The 22,502-nt window shown below is 35.3% G+C and overlaps 3 protein-coding genes across 7 annotated transcripts; 1 reads left to right on the top strand and 2 right to left on the bottom strand.

Annotated features, from left to right (window-relative positions):
- Positions 1-536: 536 nt before the first annotated feature.
- Positions 537-9,860, bottom strand: LOC117638080 (sterol 3-beta-glucosyltransferase UGT80B1). Of its 4 annotated transcripts, none has more exons than XR_004587264.1 (15): positions 9,679-9,860; positions 9,459-9,530; positions 7,991-8,084; positions 7,726-7,868; positions 7,052-7,122; positions 6,627-6,708; positions 6,323-6,424; positions 6,055-6,110; positions 5,530-5,564; positions 4,590-4,806; positions 4,128-4,343; positions 3,089-3,148; positions 1,957-1,999; positions 1,560-1,788; positions 537-950 (listed from the first exon to the last, which is right to left on the bottom strand). XR_004587264.1 is itself a non-coding variant. In XM_034373173.1 (15 exons), the coding sequence occupies exons 1-15, from the start codon at positions 9,757-9,759 to the stop codon at positions 894-896; spliced, it is 1,551 nt and encodes a 516-aa protein (XP_034229064.1). In that variant the 5' UTR covers positions 9,760-9,860; the 3' UTR covers positions 537-893. The 4 variants fall into 4 exon arrangements, 2 of the variants coding, with proteins under 2 accessions (XP_034229064.1, XP_034229073.1); XR_004587267.1 differs by having other exon boundaries at positions 1,957-1,996; XM_034373173.1 differs by having other exon boundaries at positions 1,560-1,781.
- Positions 9,861-13,367: 3,507 nt separating this feature from the next.
- LOC117615045 (bZIP transcription factor 12-like) lies at positions 13,368-17,357 on the top strand. Its single transcript, XM_034344022.1, has 4 exons — positions 13,368-14,250; positions 14,371-14,442; positions 14,804-14,833; positions 16,787-17,357. The coding sequence occupies exons 1-4, from the start codon at positions 13,597-13,599 to the stop codon at positions 16,865-16,867; spliced, it is 837 nt and encodes a 278-aa protein (XP_034199913.1). The 5' UTR covers positions 13,368-13,596; the 3' UTR covers positions 16,868-17,357.
- Positions 17,358-18,327: 970 nt separating this feature from the next.
- On the bottom strand, positions 18,328-20,594 carry LOC117616292 (UPF0496 protein 4-like). Of its 2 annotated transcripts, none has more exons than XM_034345553.1 (2): positions 20,366-20,594; positions 18,328-19,975 (listed from the first exon to the last, which is right to left on the bottom strand). In XM_034345553.1, the coding sequence occupies exon 2, from the start codon at positions 19,824-19,826 to the stop codon at positions 18,633-18,635; it is 1,194 nt and encodes a 397-aa protein (XP_034201444.1). In that variant the 5' UTR covers positions 19,827-19,975; positions 20,366-20,594; the 3' UTR covers positions 18,328-18,632. The 2 variants fall into 2 exon arrangements, with proteins under 2 accessions (XP_034201444.1, XP_034201445.1); XM_034345554.1 differs by having other exon boundaries at positions 18,328-19,877.
- Between the last annotated feature and the right edge of the window lie 1,908 nt (positions 20,595-22,502).

The following is a 22,502-nucleotide window of genomic DNA, read 5'->3' as shown; positions in this document are numbered from 1 at the left end:
CAGACTCATTAAGTAATTGAAACTCACAAGTGGGAAGAGGCTTGCTTTCAAAAATGAAACAGTATGTTAACTTAATTCTATTGCTCTTGTTCTTGAATAGGTTACACTTTCAATTTGCTCTTGTTCTTGAATAGGTTACACTTTCAATTATGTTGTTGAACATATATTCATTTTGATAATATGAAATTTTTAGTTGTATTTAATATTTATTTATTTAATGTTAAATGTTTTTAATTTTTAATTTATATGATTTAATATATACTTTTATTTATAAAAAAAAATTATGGAAGTTGTAAGTTTTTTTAAAAAAAATTTAAGCTAAAAATTTAAACTAGCCTTCCCATTGAAAAATTCATGGTTTCGCTCTTTCACATCCCACCACACATGATAAGGCTGAAACAGTATTATACCCGCGACATACAAGCTCTTCTGGTGAAGAAAGACATGATTGATAACTATATTATACAAATACAAGATTATTAAGAACTATCATAAGCGCTGATCCTTGCACATGTAAGTGAAGGCACCCCAAAAAGTTACTGAAACGACATATTGGCATAAGGAGTCAAAAGTATGTTGGAAATGACCATTTCACCTCGCAGGCTCTTTTAAGTTGACAAAGAAGGTTCTCTAAATCAATTGATTTTTCTTGTCTCATGCTCGATTACTAAATAGGACAAGCTTTCTTTCTGCAAAAGCAAGACATTGCTAGTAATATTTTGCATCTAATCCATCCCATTTAGATTAGAAGAGTCTTTTTACAAAAGAACAATTCTCTAAAGCAGACTGTCCCAATCGTGCACATGCCGCCCTCCAAACAGCCATTTTCAGAATCTGGACTGTCTGCATTGCCGAAAACCATGTTGAATGTCAATGAAACAGATTCCAAATAATCAGCTTGAACAACCAATCTCTTCCTTGATATATTGAACAGCATTGGAGACTCCATCCTGAAAAGTAAAACATCATTTTGTAAATTAGACTAGTAGCACCTTCTATTCATATTTTCAATTTTCGGAGAATAAACACAAATAGTTTTGGGATGCCAATAGTTCCTTCTACTTTTCATTCTTATTAGAATGGGGTACTAAGACTATAATTTGAAATTTCAACTCTAATTGTAGAACTAGATTAAAACAAAATAAAGGGTCCCCAAATCTCCAAATTATCAACACTTATGAAACTAGGAAGATCCAACCTAATAGATATGCAAAGAAGGTACATGTTATACGTTCCCATGCAGTGTAGATTGATTTTTGACAGGCCACCATCAATTAATCTCTAGCAGAGAAAGCTGCATCCCCCATAAGAGTTCAGTGCCTTCTCGAAGGAAAAGGGTAACCTATACCATTAAAATTTGTATATACATCGAATGGCATCACATGTTACACATACCACATCGAACATCGAAAAACTTAAACAAACATGTTGCACACTAACAAAACTAAAAGTCCCCTCCCCATTCCTCTTCCTCCCCCTTTCCACCAAATCCATTTGAAATTATAGTGCTGTGAAACTACCAACAATTATTACGTTCATAATTCAAAAGTAAGAATTACCTCAAGAGATATTCTCTTAGAAATTTCTACAGCGTGTTCTCTAATTTTGGGAGATAATGCATCATGTATGACCCTGGATAGCAAATTCGCTGCTCCTTGGATTATTTTTTCATCACTTTCTTCTGGAAGTAAGTGGCTTCTTTTCAATGGTTCTGGTGCTACTCCAAGCCAGAACATTCTTTCAGCCCAATAAAACTGATCTAGCAGAAATGGGCATACTACCTGCCATCTGAGATAAATTACTTTTCTGCATCATGTATGTTACAGGGGAGAGAGAGAGAGAGAGAGAGAGACCCTTCATTGTTACTACTGATATACTTGATCAAGAGAAATACAATATATGTTAAAAGGTCGAATATATATAAAGAAGCAAAAATATGGTACTACCAGAACTAACCTGTGGGATTCCTGCAAGTAGTGCTGCAGCAGTAGTGCCACTACTTCCACATTTACAGAAAACGAATAGTAAATACATTGCTAGTTAAGTATTTCCTAAAATGTTATGTCAGAAAAAAGAAAAAAAAGAAAAAAAAAGGCTGAAATCCCCTGGTCTTTCAAGTTGTAAGGAATTTCAATTTCATTCATGTTATCTTAATTGATCCAATCACATACATTAATTTTCTATTTCAATGTAGTCCCAACCATGGAGGCAGAGACTGAGGGCAGACGGAAGCTTTTGGTGTCAAGTTTCTCATGCTAAGATGGCCAAATATGCTGCTAATATACGACAACAATAAATAACTTACGGATGGGTTTGGGGACACAGTAGACAATGTTGACAGACTGGAACCTTTTCACTGTGTTCCCTCACCCTCTCCTCTTGCACTATAATTAGAAATCCTCCTTTTTCTGTCACTGCTGCTGCCAGAATTGTCTCTTTTATTTTCTCCCCCTCCCCTCTCTTCTCTTTTGAACTCAAAAACCAGAAACCACTAGACTCTGAAAACCCCAAAAACCCACAATGCCAAGGAAAATCCACATATGGGTCTCTTGAAGAGATTCAAATATTGGAGTTGAGTACTATGTAACTGAAAGTTTTTCAATAATATGAGAAATGCCCTGGTGAAAAGGAATCAGTATGGAAATAATTTGGGTAGCTGAGCATGATTCAGGTATGCTGGTGCTATAGTGGAGCTGAGGTTTCAAGCAGACGACTCTGTATGGTGTAATGGTGATGCTGTAGATGCTGGAGCTGTTGATGGACGGCTGGAGTCCAAGTGGTTCCCCCTCGGAACATAAACGATGTTCTAAAGTTCTGAAACATAAAATCTATGTTTCTTATATCGAAAAGTCTAAAATGTTAACAGTATGTCTAGCCACATCAGCCCAAAATCTTGACATCCCATTAACTTCCATTTGCCTTGGTTTACAGAATTACATCATCCATGACTGATATTACATTGAAGTAACTTGAAAGAAGAAAAAATTAATATATTTGATTAGAGCAACACAGACAAAATTGAAATTCCATACACATTAAGGGACCAAAAAGGTACTTAAGCCAACGTATAAAGTTGGACTACTCTCACCTTCCCCCATGATGAATTGCAGCCGCACATCGAGTAAACAGCCACTTGTATGGTATGGTACTATTCAATAAGGTAAGAAAATGTTATTCGGAGAGGAAAAGAGTAGCCAAAGACCAACCGACTGGACATAACTGATCTAGAAATCATTTGAAATTAAACAGGTGAAGAGCATGATAGCTATTCTATGTTGTAGAACTGCAGTTGTAATTTTAAGTATAATCAAATCTTATGTACGATATTGGGAAAATATTTTCAGGTTCTGGAAAAAGGTTGCCAGGTTCTAGGATAAAAGTGGGAAGGCGCACAGCATAATTCACAGTTTAAGACATGTAGATAATATATCCACTAAAGAGAGACATAGAGCATATAATGTCAGCTACAGTTGGTTGAATAACTAAACATTGCAAGTTCCACTGTCCTTACGGGCTTCTGATGATGTCAATATTGTTTCTGATGTAGGATAAAAACAGCATTGTGGTTTAGGAATGATGGATCTAATCTAGCTAATTTGGTTTAGCCAATTTAGGGGATTGAACAAATTAGTTTATTTGATTGGGGTGACTTTTATGGTTTGCCGAATTATTTGATTATAATTTTTGGTATGGAGGATTTATAAGGGTTTGGTTTTTGTTCAATTGATGAATAGAAAAATATGATCCTCTTATTCTTTCAACAAATAAAAATCCAAAATCTTAGAAAGCTCCAAATAAGAACCAGTGATGCACAACTTTCAAGAGGTTCCTGCACTTGTCATTTAAGGTTAGTGCACAAGAGTCTAATACATAAAAACCAACAAATGCCATGCATTGCAAACTACCTTTTGAAGAAATAGGGTAGTAAGAAGTCATAAAAAAGCACCAAGAGGGTGCAATCCATGTAGACAATAGCATATGATATAATATATATATATATATATAATGAGAAATAACTATATAATTATTCAATATAAGAGCCCTGTATAACATTCGAAAAATGTTAAGATAGAAATGTCATTTGCCTATCACAACACATTCTGCAGAAATTAGCTTGGAATGCTCACCCAGAAAAGCAGAAGAGTCGATCATTGAAGAGAGAAAGGCACTCGTCATTAAACTGTTTGTGCATCACATATGATGATGATTCAGCAACAATCGCTCGGATTGCGGTATCTAAAGGCATGTAGCCCGCTGTAAAGAGGATAAAGCGGTAACCTGTTATCTCCATGACCGTTTGGAGAAGTCGAAGAAAAGCTTGAGGGTTTTTTAAAAATCCCATGCTGCACATACAATGGGACACTCAATATCAGTATTTGGGTACAACATTACAATTGTCGTGCATTAACATGTAAGGAATAAACTGTCCAACTAGAAGAAAGCTATTTACGTATTTACACACTCAGCTGCAAGACCAGAGCATATAATAACTCAACTAAATCACAGAGTATAACCTGATACTCTTGTACTGTAATTTCTAAGAATGCATTAAAGCAGTTGCTAATGAATTAATTCGAGAGAGAACTTGCCTACCAATAGAGCTTAGGCCAATGAAAACAGGTGGCATAGGCATCGGAGTCTTCAGAAAATAATCTAAGTGAACATGGGCTGAACACAGTTCATCTTTTGTGTAAAGATGCCCTGAAGAAACAATCCTTGAAATTTCACAGCACTGCTTACATGAAAACTGCCATTCATTGGGGAGAAACCAAAAGCCACAAACCCGAACTTTTGATGGCCAATAACCTGTTAGAATCCTAAAACCACTGAGATGAGATCGACATAGCAGGAACAAAATCTGACTGAACAGATCAACTTTGTTTAATAAAAGAGACAGGATATGCTATAGCAATTATGGAAAATCACTTTTTGAATGAAGTCACATGCATCGATTATAGTAAAAATCACCATACTTAAAATGACCTGGCACTTATGCAGTATACTAATACTCCCACAGAACTCATGGGAACTACTACTGCTCATGGACTGTTACTAGAAAAGATTCTTGGAGTAGACCGCTATCCATTTCTGGTTATAATAACTATGTCATTGTCATCTAAGCTATTCTGCTGTAACATAAATTTTTTAAGAATCATTTTCACTGTTTATCAAATTATACCAATTATTCTGTCATTTCATAGGCTTTTCCTTGAGAACGCTAGGCTCCAACAATGAAAACTAAGGCAAGAGCAGTAAATAAAACAAGATTTGAGAAAATTGTTAGTCAGAGAATGATTATCTACCTAGTGGCATCATATGCAAAACCATCACCTTTGCAATTATCTTATATCAACCTATGAATTTAGTAGCATTAAACAACTTGCATCCCCACCCCAAAACAGATGTACTTTATTTTTGGTGTGTGTATAATTTTTTTCTTTTTTCTTTTTGTCTTTTGTTTTGTGGGGGATAGCAAACACAAACATGAAAGAAAGTTGTACAATATTCAAAATTGTATAAACATGCTACCAGGGCACTCAACAACTTCTTTGCTAAATCCATACCTGTCACATAACAGGAAAAATTTCAGAATACTTGAAAACAAAAAGAAATTAAATAAGTATAAAGAATAACAATTCTCCATTCATAAAGATATTGTATGAAAAATAAAATTTCATTTGTTTAGTTGAATAGCTTGATGCAACTAGTCATTATGAAACAGATTTGACTTTCAGTTGTGATTTTTAGCGTTCTATTGGTGGTGCCTCTCGGATCTTCACTTGTAGCCATCGCAAGGCTTATCTCGTCCATGAGATTTGAACTCATGACCTCCTCCAACAAAGTGGAGACTAGTTGCCACTAGACCGAAATGGAATTGGCGAATTTTACATGACATGCAGCCCACTAATACATGGAACTTTAAAACCATATGGATACCAGAACAGTCATGGAATGCAAAAGTACCGGGGAGTAAAAAGTTTTAGTTAGCAGATAGGTGCAGAAAGATAACCAACACACACTCTCACATGCGTAAGTTGGAAACTCAGAACTCACAAAAGAAGGGGAGATGGAGGCCTATCGTGCCAAGTGGGTAGACCTGTTACTGGATCCTGCATTTAACAAAGAAGCAAATGCATAAGTTCCAAGATAACCAGAGGAGCTACGTGATTATGAAAATTGTCAGCTCAGGTGATATGAAAGTATATTTAATGAGTCAAGAACTCATTGCCGAAATAAACCTAATCTGTCAATTTTGGTCTGTAAAGACTAACTGTTACAATATACTGAACGCATTAAGAGATTTTGTGTCAAAGATATTAACTGTAAAAGGGCAAGGACTCATATTCAAATTGTCACACCTCCAGGATCCCCAATATTCAGTGAAAAGTGGCCACATCCAGTGAATCACATCTTTCCAACAAACCTACGTGCATACAAAGATGAAAAGAAGAATGTTATTTCTGCAGATCACAAACTCATATTAATATAAAGAAGAGAAAGGACTAAAATTAAATTCACTTGTAAGTGATGCGTACACCATCAATTTATGAGACACATAACAGAAAGATCAAAACCACAAATACGAGCATTATTTCCAAATAGTAAATCTAAAAAAACTAAAGTACCTTGCTGATGTCAGCTTCCTTAAGGTATTTATACAAAAGTGGAAGTTCCTTTTTAAAGTGGCGCTCAAATGATGAAGGTGCACTGGAAGAAACTAAACAAAAATTAACTTCAAAAGATCAAACCAGAACTCCAAAACATTATAAACTAGTACCTACTTGAAAGTTCTTACAAAGTAATTCACTTTTTTCATTCCCTGTATATACCTCAACAAAAGAATGCTATCCCCAATATTGATAATACAAGGATATAGAATAACCTCTTTCTCACTTTATATAATATTATATTTAGGTAAAGTAAAATACCGCTTTCAGGTATCTTCATACAATTATGTTCAAATACAGATTTTCCTTTGCATGTGATAAGTGGAACACGTTATCCAGTAACATTTCCATGTGGCCCCTAACATAAATAGAAGATGTATTACCTGTATGGAACGACATAAGGTGCAGCAACCATGCAACGGACACGAAAAAGTTCCGCAAAACTCCAGCCTTCCTGGATCATCACGCAGTGAAACCAATTTAGGTAGTACCTTATTATACCCACTGTCTAAAATTCTAAATGAGTCTAATACTAATCGAGGTATATAAGTTGTTGACAATACAAAAATCTAAGATTGAATATTCTAAGCTTTTCATCTCAATGTTTCAAATCATCAGCCTCTTCATCTAAGTGTTATGCCCAATTTTCCACATGATGTCCCCTACTAAAATTGATCAATCTGACAACTAATGGGGGGATGTATTCAGAATATAAAAGTCCCACACATGTATTCTATGCCTGGCATCTTATATAACAGGCCTCTCCATGCATAATCCTAAGTTGATATGTAGACATTTAAGATGTTTAAGCAAGCATTAAATCCCATGTATGTGTACTATACATGACAGAGAAGAATTTGAATGGAAAGTCACATAACCATACAGGATTTCTAGTTTTTATATTTAACACCCTTTACTTTCAAAAAAACATTTTGCTTTGTATTTGATTCTTTTATGCCAAAAATGTATTAATCTATATAAGAGATACTTTGACTTAAGTTTTTCCAAAAAAACAAAAAACAAAACAAAACAAAGAAAAAGCTTAAATGGGAAGTACCAAAGCAAAGAAATTTATCACAATAAAATCACCCTCCATGCTTGGGCCAGATCCAAATATGGATTCAACTACCAAATAACATTCTTGTCTGTGTTCGCTAGAAAACATCCTTTTCTGCAGTGAAAATGGCAACTCCACAGAGCCTGGTATGATAAAAGATCCAAAGAAAACGTTACATAGTTGTTAGATTGTTCTTTAAACAAGCCAGAGAAAATAAGCTCTGCTATATTGAGAGAAAAATGAGAGAGAATTCAGTAATTTGAACCGGTAGGATCATGTATCTGATGGATAGAGAGAACAGGTGGTGACGAAATTGGACGATATGAAACATGTTGTTCAGCCAAGTGACACCTTAAGTTCTGCACGACAAGTGACAACCAACAAATTTAAAATACTCAACAAAATTGCTAAATACACATCAAACAAAAAGTAAGCAATGATGAACCTTTCCAAAAGTATGATAAGTTTTATAAATATATTAACATCAATTCTTCACAGTTTGATAGGGAATTGGAGCTGAAACAAGAACAAACAAAAAAAAAAGTAGAAGGAAATGCTCATACAACTGTTTCTTTTCTTTTGGTTATTCTGTGGATAGCTAAAATGCCAATAAGAAGTTGACTTGCACCATGTCAATTTAGGATGATTAATAATTTAGGGTCATTGTGAGTCATTGATTTGTGTTGACCGTACTGTGAAATCAACATATCAATAGTGATGAGGAGGGAGTTTCGCATCTGCATAATGTATGTGAAACAGCCTATATGATACATGCATAAAGACATACCATACCCATACATATATAAGTAACTAAAACAAGTACTCAACCCTGAACCCTGAGAGAGATCCATGATCACACAACACTCACTTAAGTGTTTTAGTCCCAAACAAAGAAATATTTTCAACTATTTATTACTTTTTTCAGCTGCTTGTTTCTTTGTTGGGTGAGTGAGTGTGGGTGTGTGTGTTTCTGTTTGTGTTTGTGTTTGTGTTTGTGTTCGTGTTTGTGTGCGTGTGTATGCGGACACAAGCACGTCATTGTCTTTTGTAATGTGTGTACTTGGAAACTCTATTATAGAAACCAACATTCCAGTTTTGTAGACTAAAATCAGCCTTAACTGGTACAAATTTATTTAGTAAATGTGATTGCTGACTATGCCAGTAAACCTAAAAAACAAAAACAAAAGGCAACGTCTAAGAAGTGTTAAGGCCTTCAATAGTATGAGACAAAAATGTAAATTCTGTAACTCAAACATCAACCTGCATTTGAGCCATACAGAAAAATACAATCCCCTAACACAAGAAAGGGTTTATTTAACAAGGTTAAGGATGCGTTGACCAAAATAATAATAATAATAATAAAGATAAATAAAATAGTGTCAATTTGACATAGCATAATTTGTCAATTAAACATGATTGTTTTTTTATGCAACTCCACCGGAGTTCCGAACAGTGGACAATGCAAAATTGTGGGCTTTACTGAGAGAGAAATGTGGTATCTCTATTAACACTAGATATCATGTTTGAATGAGTTTGCTAGTGGCATAACTCTGCTTGCTCAGTAATTTACCCTACCTGGTAACCATTCAAGAACAAGGGGTATCTTTAGTGTACCATTTTTAATGGTGTTAGATTTAGATTCTCTAAATAGGCTTCATTTCATTTACCCTATTTGGAAAATCTAACATAAATCAGCAGACGACTCAAAGCCTGGAAAGCAAGTTAAAGCAAACCTCATGAGCTGAATGCGTGATTAGAACGACGTCGTATTGTCTCTGGTCACAAGCAAAAGCCACAGCAATGGCCTGCAAAGTGAAAACACAAAACAGAACGGAGAATCAAAAACTCCACCAAAAAACTGTCAAATCATTTTGCAACATTAAATTTCTTGCATTTTCCCGGGACCCAAACGGAAACAGGTAGAGAGATGAATGGAAGAAAAGGATGACTTACAGCAATTGGGTAGACATCGCCTTTGGTACCGAAGGCCATGAAAACAGCAACAGGTTTCGTCCTCTGAGACTCAACCTCCATTGCAATTCTCCACTGTGAGGTGTAAAGCCTGAGACTTCAAGTGCGCCGCAGTGGCGGAGCCAATTTTATGTTTATTTCTTTTTGGATTAAATACAAAAATGTTCCAGTGTTTCACCACATTGGTCAATTTAGTCCCGTGTTTCCAATTTCACCTATTCGATCCTGTGTTTATTACCGTTAATCAATGTTGTCAATTCCATTAAATTACAAAAATTTAAAAACTATTTAAATATTAATTAAAAAAACATAACTAATTCAATCTGAATATTAAAGGAAAAGAAAAGAAAATTTGAATTAATATATATAATTCATGAAGTTAATTAAAATATTTAATTATTATTATTCACTAAAGAAATAATAATTAAAATATAATTACTAATTTAACTGATTACAATAAGGCAAAGATATTATTTATTTACTAAAAATAAATTTTAAAAAAATTAATTAACCTTAAACATATAAAATTTATATTTATTTGTGAAAAAAAAAAAATCTTCCGAAGCAAGTTCGTCGGCACAAGTCTATCCGAACAAAATGTGTCGTATTAGAACGTCCTCAAAGAAATTTCATCGGGAGAGGTTTTTAATTTTTTCAAAAATAGAAAAACTAAATACAGCCGCGCGGCTATACTATTTAAAATATAAAATAAAAACCGAGTATAGCCGTGCGGCTATACTATTTTAATTTATTTTATTTTAAAAAAAGAGGACCTCTTTACAACTTAAAAGTTCGGTCGCTGCATAATATATTAATATATATTATTTTTATTCAATAACATGTGAGATTTTTTTTTTTCGTGTAACACTTGAATTTTGTGTGCCTTATTAAAACTTTTGTTGAAAAAAATTTATTTAAAAAAAAGAAGAAGAGTCCTAGTAAATTACTTAATTTCATTTGGGTGTCTTATTTAAATTTCTATAGAGCCCAAGAGCCTATAATATTTTAATCGTATAGCCAAGCGGATATACCTTTTATGTAGCATAATATGGATTTCTCTTTTCTAATCACTTGGATTAGTAATTACGTCTTAGTTATTATTTACTTAGTGAATATTAAACAAAAAAAGGGGAAAATAGAAATACTATTTATTAAGTAATATAATTAATGAAGTTAATTAAAATATTTAATACTAATTATTCACAAAAGAAATAATAATTACAATATAATTAATAATTTAACTGATTAAAATAAGGCAAAATATATGTTTAATCACAAAAAATAAAATTTTAAAAATTAATTAACATTAAACATATAAAGATTATATTTATTTGTTACAAAAATTTCTTAAGACGAAATTTCATTGGGACAGGTTTTTAATTTTTAAAAATTAAAAAACCAAAAAAAACGAGTACCGCCGTTAGGCTATACTATTTTAAACAAAAAAAATATCAAAAACTGAGTACGGCTATACTATTTTTAAAAAAAAAAATAAAAAACCCTTGTACAGCCATGCGGCTATACTATATTAATAAAAAAAATAAAAAACCGAGTATAGCCAGTCGGCTATACTATTTTAAACAAAAAAAAAAAATCAAAAACCGAGTACAGCCATTTGGCTATACTATTGTAAACCAAAAAAAAAGAGTATAGCCGTCTGGCTATACCATATAAAACAAAAAAATTAGAAAAACCAAGTACAGCCGGTCGGCTATACTGTTTTGAACAAAAAAAAATCAAAAACCAAGTGCCGCCCCGCGGCTATACTATTTTAAAGGAAAAAAAATCAAAACACCGAGTACAGCCGTCCGGCTATACTATATTACACAAAAAAAATAGGAAAACCAAGTACAGCCGTGCGGCTATGCTATTTTAAACAAAAAAAATTTTAAAAACCAAGTATAGCCGTTCGGCTATACTATATTATTTTATTTTATTTTTAAAAAAGAGGATAGCTTTACAACTTAAAAGTTTGGTTGCTGCATAATATATTAATATATATTATTTTTATTCAATAACATGTGAGATTTTGTTTTTTTGTTTTTTGGTGTAACACTTGAATTTTGTGTGCCTTATTGAATTTTTTGTTGAAAAAATATTTATTAAAAAAAAAAGTCCTAGTAAATTACTTATTTTCATTTGGGTGTCTTATTTAAATTTCTATAGAGCCCAAGAGCCTATGATATTTTAATCGTATAGCCAAGCGGATATACTTTTTATGTAGCATAATATGGATTTCAATTTTCTAATCACTTGGATTAGTAATTACGTCTTAGTTATTATTTACTTAGTAAATATTAAACAAAAAATGGAAAAATAGAAATACTATTTATCAAAATTAATGAAATTAATTCTAATATTTAATACTAATTATTCACTAAAGAATTAATAATTTGTCTGATTAAGAAATTTAAAAAAAAAATAGAAAAACCGAGTACATATGTTCTACTATACTATATTAAACAAAAAATTAAAAAACGGAGTATAGCCGTACGCCTATACTATATAAAACAAAAAAAATATAGAAAAACCGAGTAGAGCCGATCTGCTTTTCAATTTTGAACATTTAAAAAAAAAAAAACCGAGTACAGCCGTGCGGCTACACTATATTTTAAAAAAATCAAAAAAATGTAAAGCCGTGCGGCTATACTATAACAAACAAAAATCAATAACGGAGTATAGCCGTTCGGCTACACTATATTAGAAAATCGAGTACAGCCGTAAGGCTATACTATTTTAAAGAAAAAAAATCAAAAAATCGATTACAGCCGTGCGGTTATACTATATTTTAAAAAAAATTAGAAAAACCGAGTACAGCCGCGCGGCTCTACTCTTTTAAGCAAAAAAAATAAAAAACCGAGAACAGTGTTTTAAACAAAAAATCAAAAACCAAGTATAGCCGTTCAGCTATACTATTTTATGCAAAAAATATCAGAAAACCGAGTACAGCCGTGCAGCTATACTATTTTAAACAAAAAAAATCAAAAAACTGAGTATACTTGTTCGGCTAGACGATTTTAATTTATTTTATTTTTAAAAAAGAGGACCTCTTTACAACTTAAAAGTTCGGTCGCTGTATAACTTATTTTCGTTTGGGTGCCTTATTTAAATTTCTATAGAGCCCAAGGCCCAAGCCTTTGATTAATATAATTATTATTAATCAGAGTCGAGCCTATAGCCAAGTCCATTAGCCCAGCTCTCCACTGTTAACCACTCTTACCAAGCCATCATAGTGCTTTATTTATAAATTCCTTTATAGGAGTGGATTTTTTATGTGGGATTTTCACAAAGGGCACCTCAAAAAATAAACCTACAGAGAAATCCATATTTTTATTATTGGTGAAATGTGAAATTATATTTAAAGAGTATAGCCATGCGGTAATACTTTATAAATAGAATACTCTAATGATCTAGCCGCACGACAATACTTTTTTTTATATAATTAAAATTGAAAATGTAGAGGCGAAATGTGGATATTGTAAATGTAGAGACGTTAAAGAGATGCCCTAGGTCGGCTAAAAGAACAATAATGGTGGATTTTAAGTGCGAATCGGCAAGCATATTAGTAATCACGATTTACGACTGTTAATGATTGGATAATGATTAATTTAAATCTAAGAATGATGATGAGTTAGTGATATTAGAACTAATAAGTAACACACGCATAGAGTGAGGTGAGGTGAGGTGTGGCAGGCGGACAGAACAGAAGAGTCCACAGAGAGTTTGGTTGTTTTGTTTGTTAGTTTGGTTTGGTTTGGAATTCTAGAAAACCGTAAAGAGCCTAGAAACTAATTAATTAAAAGAAAAAAGAAAAAAGAATCTGAAGAAGAAGAAGAAGAAGAAATCAAATCAAATCAAATCAGAGCGGGTAGAGCCTGGAAATCCGCTTGGGTTCCGAGGATGATGGCGTCTTCGAAGATGGTGGTGTCAACGACGAATTCGGATCTGCCGCACAGAGAGTCGTCTATATGTTCGCTCTCCACTCTCATGGCCGACGACGACGACCAAAACGACGAGCAGCAATCCATGACCATGGACGACATCCTCAAGAACATCTACACCACCACCACCACCACCACCACCACAAACGACATGGACGACAACAATCATCATCATGCGGAGCCCAGGACCGTGGACGAGGTCTGGAAGGAGATCGTCGCCGGCGGAGTGGGAGTGGAGGAGGCGGCGGCGGAGGGCGAGGGCGGTGGGGATCAGGTGCGGGCAGCTGCACCGGAGGAGATGACGTTGGAGGACTTTCTCACCAGGGCTGGGGCGGTGAGGGAAGATGACGTCACCGTTGGTGCCGGTGGGGTTCCGATTGGGTACGGGCAGTTCCAGGTGCAGCCGCCGCCGGCTCCTGCTCAAGGGCAGGTGGTGTACGGAAACGGGACGACGACGAGTACGAGTGGAGGCGGCGGGGGAGGAGGTGGAGGAGGGAGAGCTGGGAAGAGGAGAGCTGTGCAGGAAGCTCCGCTTGATAAGGCCACGCAGCAGAAGCAGAGGAGGATGATCAAGAACAGAGAGTCCGCTGCCAGGTCCAGGGAACGCAAGCAGGTTTGATTCTCTTTTGGCTATTGAAAATTCTTAAATTCAATTTGGTTTTGTATGTTGGGAATTTATTGGAAATGAAATGCCAAATTTCATGCTGAAAACTTAATTTGTTCGAAATTTTAGGCTTACACGGTTGAGCTAGAATCTCTGGTAACGCAGCTAGAGGAGGAAAATGCGCGGCTAGTGAGAGAAGAGGTATAATTCTTCATCAACATCATCTTCTGCTGCAAAATTTGGTCATAAACTTGTACCATTCAGTTTAAAAGACAGTTTTGGTTCTAATTATATGAACACCATTGTAGTCTATTCAAAACCAGTTACTGATTTCTCACATTGAGACATTTTTTAAGCTCCTTGGCTAAAGCTTCGTTTCTTTTGACTCGTAAGTTTTGGGCAAGGAACTGGGTTCTGTAAATGTTGATGATTTATAAGTGATGACCGCAAATTGATTGCTCCCTGCATAGCATGATGATTTCTTACATTGTAACTTTTTTTAGTTTATGCCTAGATCATAGTCTATTCTGAATTTTCTGAGATATTGGAATTCTGAATGCAGGCCGAGCAAAAGAAGGAGAGGTTTAAGCGGGTATGTACTTTGTTGTCTCATGACTGCTTTCTCAAACTATTTGAAATGAAATGTTCAATACAAGCGCTGAGAGAGTTAGAGAAATCATATAATTATATTAATCTGGCTGAATATGTGGGTGAATGCATGATAATTTGTATGTATCTGGTGAATTGTGAAATGTCTTTGTGTGTTTATTATAGGGGGTTGTTCTTTATACCCAAGCAAGCAGGGTATTCTACTTGACAATATAATGCTATTTTAAAACAAATTAGAAGATCTATGCAGAAACGAAGTTGCAATAAAGAAATTTAAGACAAATTATGAGATATTTTTCATGTGAGTTTTAATGTGGAAGTCTTAAGTCGGCTACGCTGTTTATACCGTAAACAATGAAAGACTGGTAGTTTGAATATTTGGAAAATAAATGACCTGATGGGGATACATTGGAGCAACCATTTTTATGCTTATTGTAGTTACAAATATCTAAATATTTATTGCTCAAGCCTATGCATGTAACATGCAAATTCATGTGACAACTTTTGGTTCTGCTATTTACTTTTGATTGTTGAACTTATCTTGCTCTTTTATGATTCTTGTGGCAATTTGGTGTCCAAATTGATAATCATTGTTCAATAATCTTCGAACTGTTAATGCTTTGGAGTATAAAATGACAGTCTTTTTCTTTTATTCTGATGCTTTGCTGCCCATTGTGATGTCCCAGTCCAAATGAACCCTAGTTTAACAACTAGTTCACAATGTTGGTGTAGTTCAAAATGTTCACATTGAATGTAGTATGTAGCTAAACGTTAAACACTGCATGAAGGGCTTGTTGCTGTCAATATGTTTCTGTGTTATTTGGACTGAATAAATATTAACCATAGTGTTCTTAGGCTCTGCATGCTGTCTGTAGTATGTAACTAAACCCTAATGCTGGTTGTTTCCTTTTTATTTGGTGATAACTAGATATGAACAAATGAGGTCTTACAAAGTTTAAGTGCAAACTAAGATAAATATTCTTCTAAAACTATCAGCTTTAAAAAAACAGTGGAATTTACTACAAATTGTAACATGATTTACCACTCATGTGATCCTTGGCTCTCTGTTTACAACCCATATTGAGGTCACTGGGTCAAATTCCAAACAATACTAGGAAAGAGGAAAGATAATCCAAGGAAGGAGAGAAGAGGGTCAGAATAATTACCAGTAATAATGGGATGGGTAGAAATCATTTAGGTGCACAAGATTCAGATTATTTTAGATGTAACCTGTTGTTGATGAACGGAAATCCATTCCGAAAGGTTCCATTTCCTCCTTGAACCTTTCTGATGCAAGAGAAACAAGGGAGAGAGCTCGTACTCTTCCTGTAATAGGCATGACAGCCTCCATAGATTCAAAATAGAGGGCAGCTAACTTCTCATTATGTTCAAATGTCTTTGGTACTTTTCCATGATGTTATTGTGGTTTTTGCCAAAAAAGAAGATTATAATTTGTGTTCTTTTGAGTTAATTAGTATGAGGGAAACCCAGAAGTGTCAGCACTCAACCTAGTGCGTGAACATGAACGTTTACAAGGCCATTCAACTAAAAAGTCTTTCAATAACTGAGTTAATTGCAATTAAAAGATGATATCAACAAAATCTCTGAAGCGTTGAGCATGTTGATTAAGTTGACTTTGGGCCTGTATCTGGAACCTAAGTTGTATGTTACCCTTTTATAAAGTGGTCTGATTGTATTAACACTATTTATTTATCTGTTACCCTCATACAATTCGAGACAAGATAAACTGTTCATCATCTGGATTTTTTTTCCACACCAATATGCAATGTGATCCATGATTTAGATCAAATTCAACCATATAATGACAGTGAACTTGCTCATATCGTTTCTTCCTTATATACATGGTTGAATCTTAGAAGTGCTAATAAACGATCTAACTCTCTCTCTCTCTCTCTCTCTCTCTCTCCACATGCAGCTCATGGAGAACCTCATTCCTATTGTAGAGCAGCGGAGATCACCACGTGTTCTTCGGAGAGTGCATTCAGTGCACTGGTAGATGCAGTACCTACTATGTGGTCTGGAGTCAGTTATATAAAGGAATTGCACGGAGCAAGAAGACGGTCAAAGGTTTAGTAGATAAATACTGAAAAAAGGGGGAAAGGGGAAGAAGGGAAAAACAGTCTGAGGGCTGATTAGCTGTTGGTGGTAATAGCTTTAAGTAGTCGAAGTGGATTTGTAAAGAGAAGCATGGTACAGCTGAGGATTTGAATTAATTTGAATACAACTAATGGTGGATGCCCTTCAATCGACGGCTTGTGGGAGATCCTTGACAAACATATGCCGGCTCTTGTAGTTAATATTGTAGAAAATGAAAATAACCTTCTCATTTACAGAAAGCTTGGTTGCCCTTGATGCTGATCGAAGGCCAAGCAGATAGAACTAGACCATGGACTAATATATAACACTAATGTTACTTTACTCCAGTATGGTACATCGTACTAAACTTCCTTTACGATTTTATATGAGAATGATATACGAAAGTTTAAAAAGTATTGGTTTTAAATAGATCAATCCCTTGTTTAGGAGAAACACTTGTGTGAAACGGGGATAGAATTGTTTTGCTATTTCCAGCCAATCACCGTATACCACATGTGATAACTTTTCTACCTGGCATTCTGTGATTGGCTAGGAATAGTAAAACAATTCAATTCCTGTTTCATGCAAGTTTTTCTGTTTATTTTAGGGGTAAAATTGCCTTGGTGTGTTCCTTTTCACCTAAAAAGCTTGTGTTGTTTTACTTGAGGGCATGTTAACTTATGATTAATGAGAGAACGGCTAGGTATGGAAGTCGTCATTCCCATTAAGCAGTTTCAGGAACAATGCAAGGGTCCTGATAGAAGAGACTCCTTGAATAAAGAGTTCCAAGTTTTTGCCTCTGGGTGGCCGAGTTGTTGGGTGGTTGGGTGAGGCTCTTGCCTCTGGGTGTTACGTTTCAAGGTTCTTATTTTTTAAATTTAAATTTTTTTTTTTTTTTTTCCAATCCTCATTTCCAATTGACCACATCTTCATTTCATGAGGAGTTCATCCTCTCCTCTTTCAGCAGCCAATTATTATCCTATTCCTATTGAAAGATTAAACATGAACACAGGGTAACATGTATTTCACATAATAAGGGAATCTGGGGAGTGGCCATTTGACAAACTTGGTTTTGATGGGAGAAAATGTTGAGATACTAGGAATGGGAGGGCCAGACTTTAAAATCTCTTGCAGATTGGTGTGGCTGTTTATATGATAGTTTGACGCCAATGAATCTACAATATATTGTACAAATGTCAAACTCCATGAGATCAAGGTTATGGTTAACATCCAAACGTTAACACAATCAAAGAACCTCAGACCATGAATATGATAAACAAAAGCAAAGAACTTCAGAACACGACACATCCGAAGGAGCTAAAACACTCCAGAAATGCAACTAGATGCGATTGAGTTATGTATATATCGGAGAATACTGAGTTAGAGCAAAAATGTAAGTAAATTAGAATAGGACTTTTAAAACATAACATATACAAACCAAACTGTGACACACAGACCGGGGGAAGAAAAAGAAGAAGAAATAATTTTACCAAAAGACCCAGAAAAAGAAGTTACAATGTTTGTTCAAGAAAATAAAGAAATACTTTCAAGATGCTTGTTTAACCTCTGTATTGTTGCTGATCACCATCTTACTTCCTCTCTCCTTGCAAACTCGGAAATATGCAAAACAACAATATGTTCGGAAATTTGTACACTGCTCTTGGTAGAAATTTATCTACTTTGAGTTACTCCAGATTGTTTGCCCTACTCAAAATTTCAAGACCCTCAGTTCTGCAATTCATAATCCTACGGAATACTTCCCTGATTTGTCGTTCCAGAGGATCCAGTCCATTCTTAAAATTTTCACAAATCGATGCTAACTCCTGCAGTTCTTGTTCAACTTCCACTTTCTGTTCCTCTGTCAATGGAAACTGAACCACATCGACCAAGTCTGTCATGTGGCGTGCACATCTCTCAACATGATAAATCTCCCTCAGCAATCCATTAGAGTTCTGGCGCTCTCGCTTCTTTGATTCCTCTATTATCCGTTCGTGAAGTGAGATTAATGGGATACCCCAGGAGTACTGCTGTGGGATTGAAAAATGCGTACTAAGAGCTCGATCCTGACAAGGAATTGCAGCCACAAGAGCCGACAAAACAAAAGTGAGCACAGAACTCATTGTGTAAACAGAGCCTGCAAGCCCATTGGTTGCAATAATCTCATTCCCACGAGGTGCTATCAAGTTGTTTGCAATTGATTGGAGCTGCTTAGCTGCAGACCAAGAATTGGATATGCTCCATGAGTGAGAGCGGGAATGCCCAGATGAGTTCCCAGATGAGTGTTGACGACGACGAGCATCCTTTCTTGGGTTATTTCGCCCAAAAGACCAGTTCCGGTGAGAAAACACAGACCCAGAGTCTCTCTCATCAAGCATTTCAAGTGTCAAATCCATCAAAGCCTTTCTTGCTCGACGGAATTGGCCCTCAGAAAATGCCCTCTTTCGAGATTCTAAGGCACACATTATGATCTCTAAATGCTTATGCCATGTACGAATCTTCTCAATCCCATCACGAGTGGCATTGCAAATGTCAAGTGCCTTCAAGCTCCTATCTAAGTATTCATCAGCCCAATGGTCCAAGGGAGGTTTAGAAACCTGTGCCTTGTTTTTCAACAAGAGAACCCTGAATTCGTCAAGGCAGCTAACAAAAACATCCAAAAGTTTCCGAATCCACGCAATAGAGAGCAATTCATCAGCACTAACAGCTGACAAGTCATGAAATAGATCTACAACAAGTTTTTGAAATGATTGCAGCTCTAATTCCTGTTCACTGGACTCATGATCAGCTTCAATGGAATGAAACGGTTCTCGCCGACTCCAAATCGAGCGACCAAATGAAGTCAAAGGTGAAGAAGAACCCGGATTGTGCGTAGAAGGCATGGTCACAACCCACAAGATTCCAACAACAAAGGCCTCAGGATATTCCAAAAACTACAGAATTCAAAATAAACAATCAATAGAAACCCGTCTCTGATTCAGCTAAACTTGATGCATCAAACCATGAACATTGCCAACATTTCGAAGTACACCTACAGTTCATTCAGGGTTTATCAGCTCAAAACTCAAAAGCCCAAACTTTCAACACCCCAAACTCACAAATTTTAGCATTCATTCTTAACTAAGCAAACCATCAAGCTTTAAACCTCGAAATCACAATAAAAAAAATAATCCACGGAAGAAAACAAAAAGAACCAATCTTTACTGGAACCAAAATTACCAACACGAACAACTGAATGCAAAGAATTTCAAACCCTACACATAATTGGAACCTATACCTTTAAAACGCAATAATACTAAAAACCCAGATCCAGAAATTCTCAGCTGCCATGAAAGAAGCCCAAGAAGCATAGGATCCAAGGAGAACCCAACCGCCAAAAAAGAAGAAGTAAATGAAAAGAAATGTAGAAGAAAGGAAGTACCTTTTCTTGGAAGGGTATTTCAGCTCAACTCTCAGGAATGTTTTTGTTGAGAATAATGAAGACAGGCAGACATATGCGTACTGAGTCAGTGACTCGGACAGAAATATATATATACAAACAGTGGATCTTCAGACTTGGGGCAAAGGACCTCAGCGCTCTCGCTTCGATCGAACCCCAAATCCAGGAGCGAAAGACACGAAATATATTTTTCTTTATTTAAAGTTAAAACTATCTGCGTACGCATACATCATGGAAAGTAAAACTCACAAGAAGTGAGAAGAAGTATGGGTAAAGATATTGTTACTTACTAAATGACCCCTAACTTTTTAATTTATTGTTGACTTAACTTAAGAGTGGGGATTTCCCCACTCCAATTTTATCCACTAAATATAATAAAGACAAAATGGAGGTCATGAAGACAAAATTGTTCAATCTCTCAAAAATTAGACAAATCGATCCAGTTATTGTCCGACAGTGACATAAAATAACTGTTATGTTACTGTTGAACAGTGACATAAAATTGAACAACTCTCGGGTCACTGTTAGACACTGACTGAAGAGTTATTTCAAGTCATTGTCATATATATAATACCTAGATTGGTTTGTCCAATTTTGGAGAGGTTGGACCATTTAAACATTTTGTCTTGTGCGAAGGATTTTTTTTTTTTTTTTAATCATTCTCTAAATACTAAAAACATGTTCTTAAAAACATAAAATAGACATTTTATATTGTTTGTTTAATACAACATTTCATATTGTGTTTTCTAAAATACAAGTAGTAGTCTAAACTATAAGAAGAATGGAGTTTCTCATACACACTATTAAGTAGTTATGGAGTTTCGAATCTGAGACTACTAATTTGTAAGTTAAAGCCTTTTTCTACTGAATTAGATCCCGTTGATGCCATTTTATATTGTTTATATAGCTTACCAACGTGATTCTCTTATACAAATTATTATGGCACCTCCTTTCTCGCAGTATATTTAACAAAATTTTAACAAAATTGTTAGAACGTACCCACTTTCCCCATCGTTTTTACACCTCTAGCCAGCGGTCTAACCTTCGGAGTGACCCAACCACAGACAGACACATGTAAACGCGGCAGGGAAATTGTAGTGGCAATGGAGATCAACTTGACTATTCATTCTTAGGCCTGAGGTTCAATGTGCAGTTCTCCCTTCCCAACATCCCTTGTTTCAAAATAACAAAATTGTAGTTACACGATACATTTGAACTTCAAATTAATAGGTACTTGTTAAGCTGTAGTCTAGACTGAAGCATTCGGATACATGCAAACGTGGGCAATGCATTCGCTTGTGCGCCCATTTGTCCAATTTGATTGAACGCAGCCAAACGTGGGAAATAATACCATCCATTACTATCTAGTTTTTACACCGTTTAATGCGGGGTTATTAACAAATATTCAAAAGTATGAATTGGAACCAAAACCTTAATGAGCCAACTCTAAATGGGTTGGGCCATTCTAAATGATTCAGGCCAATTCGACCCGACTCATTTGACACCTCTAGTCAGCGGTCTAGCCTTAGCACATGCCCAATCACCAATTGATATGTGTAAAGATGGTAAGGAAATTGTAGAGGCAATAAATGATCAGCTTGAGTATTACTTTTAGGCTTGAGGTTCAAAGTGCAGATCTCCCTGCCCCAGCAGTGCTTGTAACAAAATAACGAAATTGTAGATGCACGATTCATTTGAACTTCAAATTGCAAGGTATTTATAGTAAGCCAAAGTTTAGACTGAAGCATTCAGATACATGGATGGTCAGAAACACTTGATTATTGAATTTTGGATGCTTATTTTTGAAGGACTAAAAGACACTAGTTTGTGGGTTGCCATTGGGCATATATATTACAGTTTTGTGAGGACAACTAAGAAACTATTGTACGTAGGAGCTTTATCTTTTTTCCTTTTTATTGAATGCCAGTGATAGTCTCAATTATGAGGTGTCATGTAGGTTCAAACTTGAGACCACTAATTTATAAGTTAAGGCTATGCTTTATCTTTGTTACATCTATTTTTGTGCTTTTACATATGGTTACGTCTTGAAAGCCACTTAAAAGATGGTACTATTTAACATGATTTAGAGCACTTCTACCCATTTGTCATGGCAAAGAGC

This window comes from Prunus dulcis, chromosome 1 (genome assembly GCF_902201215.1).
Source record: "Prunus dulcis chromosome 1, ALMONDv2, whole genome shotgun sequence".
In the NCBI taxonomy this organism is placed as follows: Eukaryota; Viridiplantae; Streptophyta; class Magnoliopsida; order Rosales; family Rosaceae; genus Prunus; species Prunus dulcis.
This window is presented reverse-complemented; position numbering and strand designations above follow the sequence as displayed.

Excerpts from the sequence above, each read along its gene's own strand:
- LOC117616292 (XM_034345553.1), bottom strand. The coding sequence starts at position 19,826 with ATGCCTTCTACGCACAATCCGGGTTCTTCTTCACCTTTGACTTCATTT.
- LOC117638080 (XM_034373173.1), bottom strand. The coding sequence starts at position 9,759 with ATGGAGGTTGAGTCTCAGAGGACGAAACCTGTTGCTGTTTTCATGGCC. Across the intron at positions 9,531-9,678 it reads GCGATGTCTACCCAATTGCT|GCCATTGCTGTGGCTTTTGC; the intron begins GTAAGTCATCCT and ends TTCACTTTGCAG. Across the intron at positions 3,149-4,127 it reads CGACTCTTCTGCTTTTCTGG|TACCATACCATACAAGTGGC; the intron begins GTGAGCATTCCA and ends CTTATTGAATAG.
- LOC117615045 (XM_034344022.1), top strand. The coding sequence starts at position 13,597 with ATGATGGCGTCTTCGAAGATGGTGGTGTCAACGACGAATTCGGATCTG. Across the intron at positions 14,251-14,370 it reads GGTCCAGGGAACGCAAGCAG|GCTTACACGGTTGAGCTAGA; the intron begins GTTTGATTCTCT and ends TCGAAATTTTAG. Across the intron at positions 14,443-14,803 it reads CGCGGCTAGTGAGAGAAGAG|GCCGAGCAAAAGAAGGAGAG; the intron begins GTATAATTCTTC and ends TTCTGAATGCAG.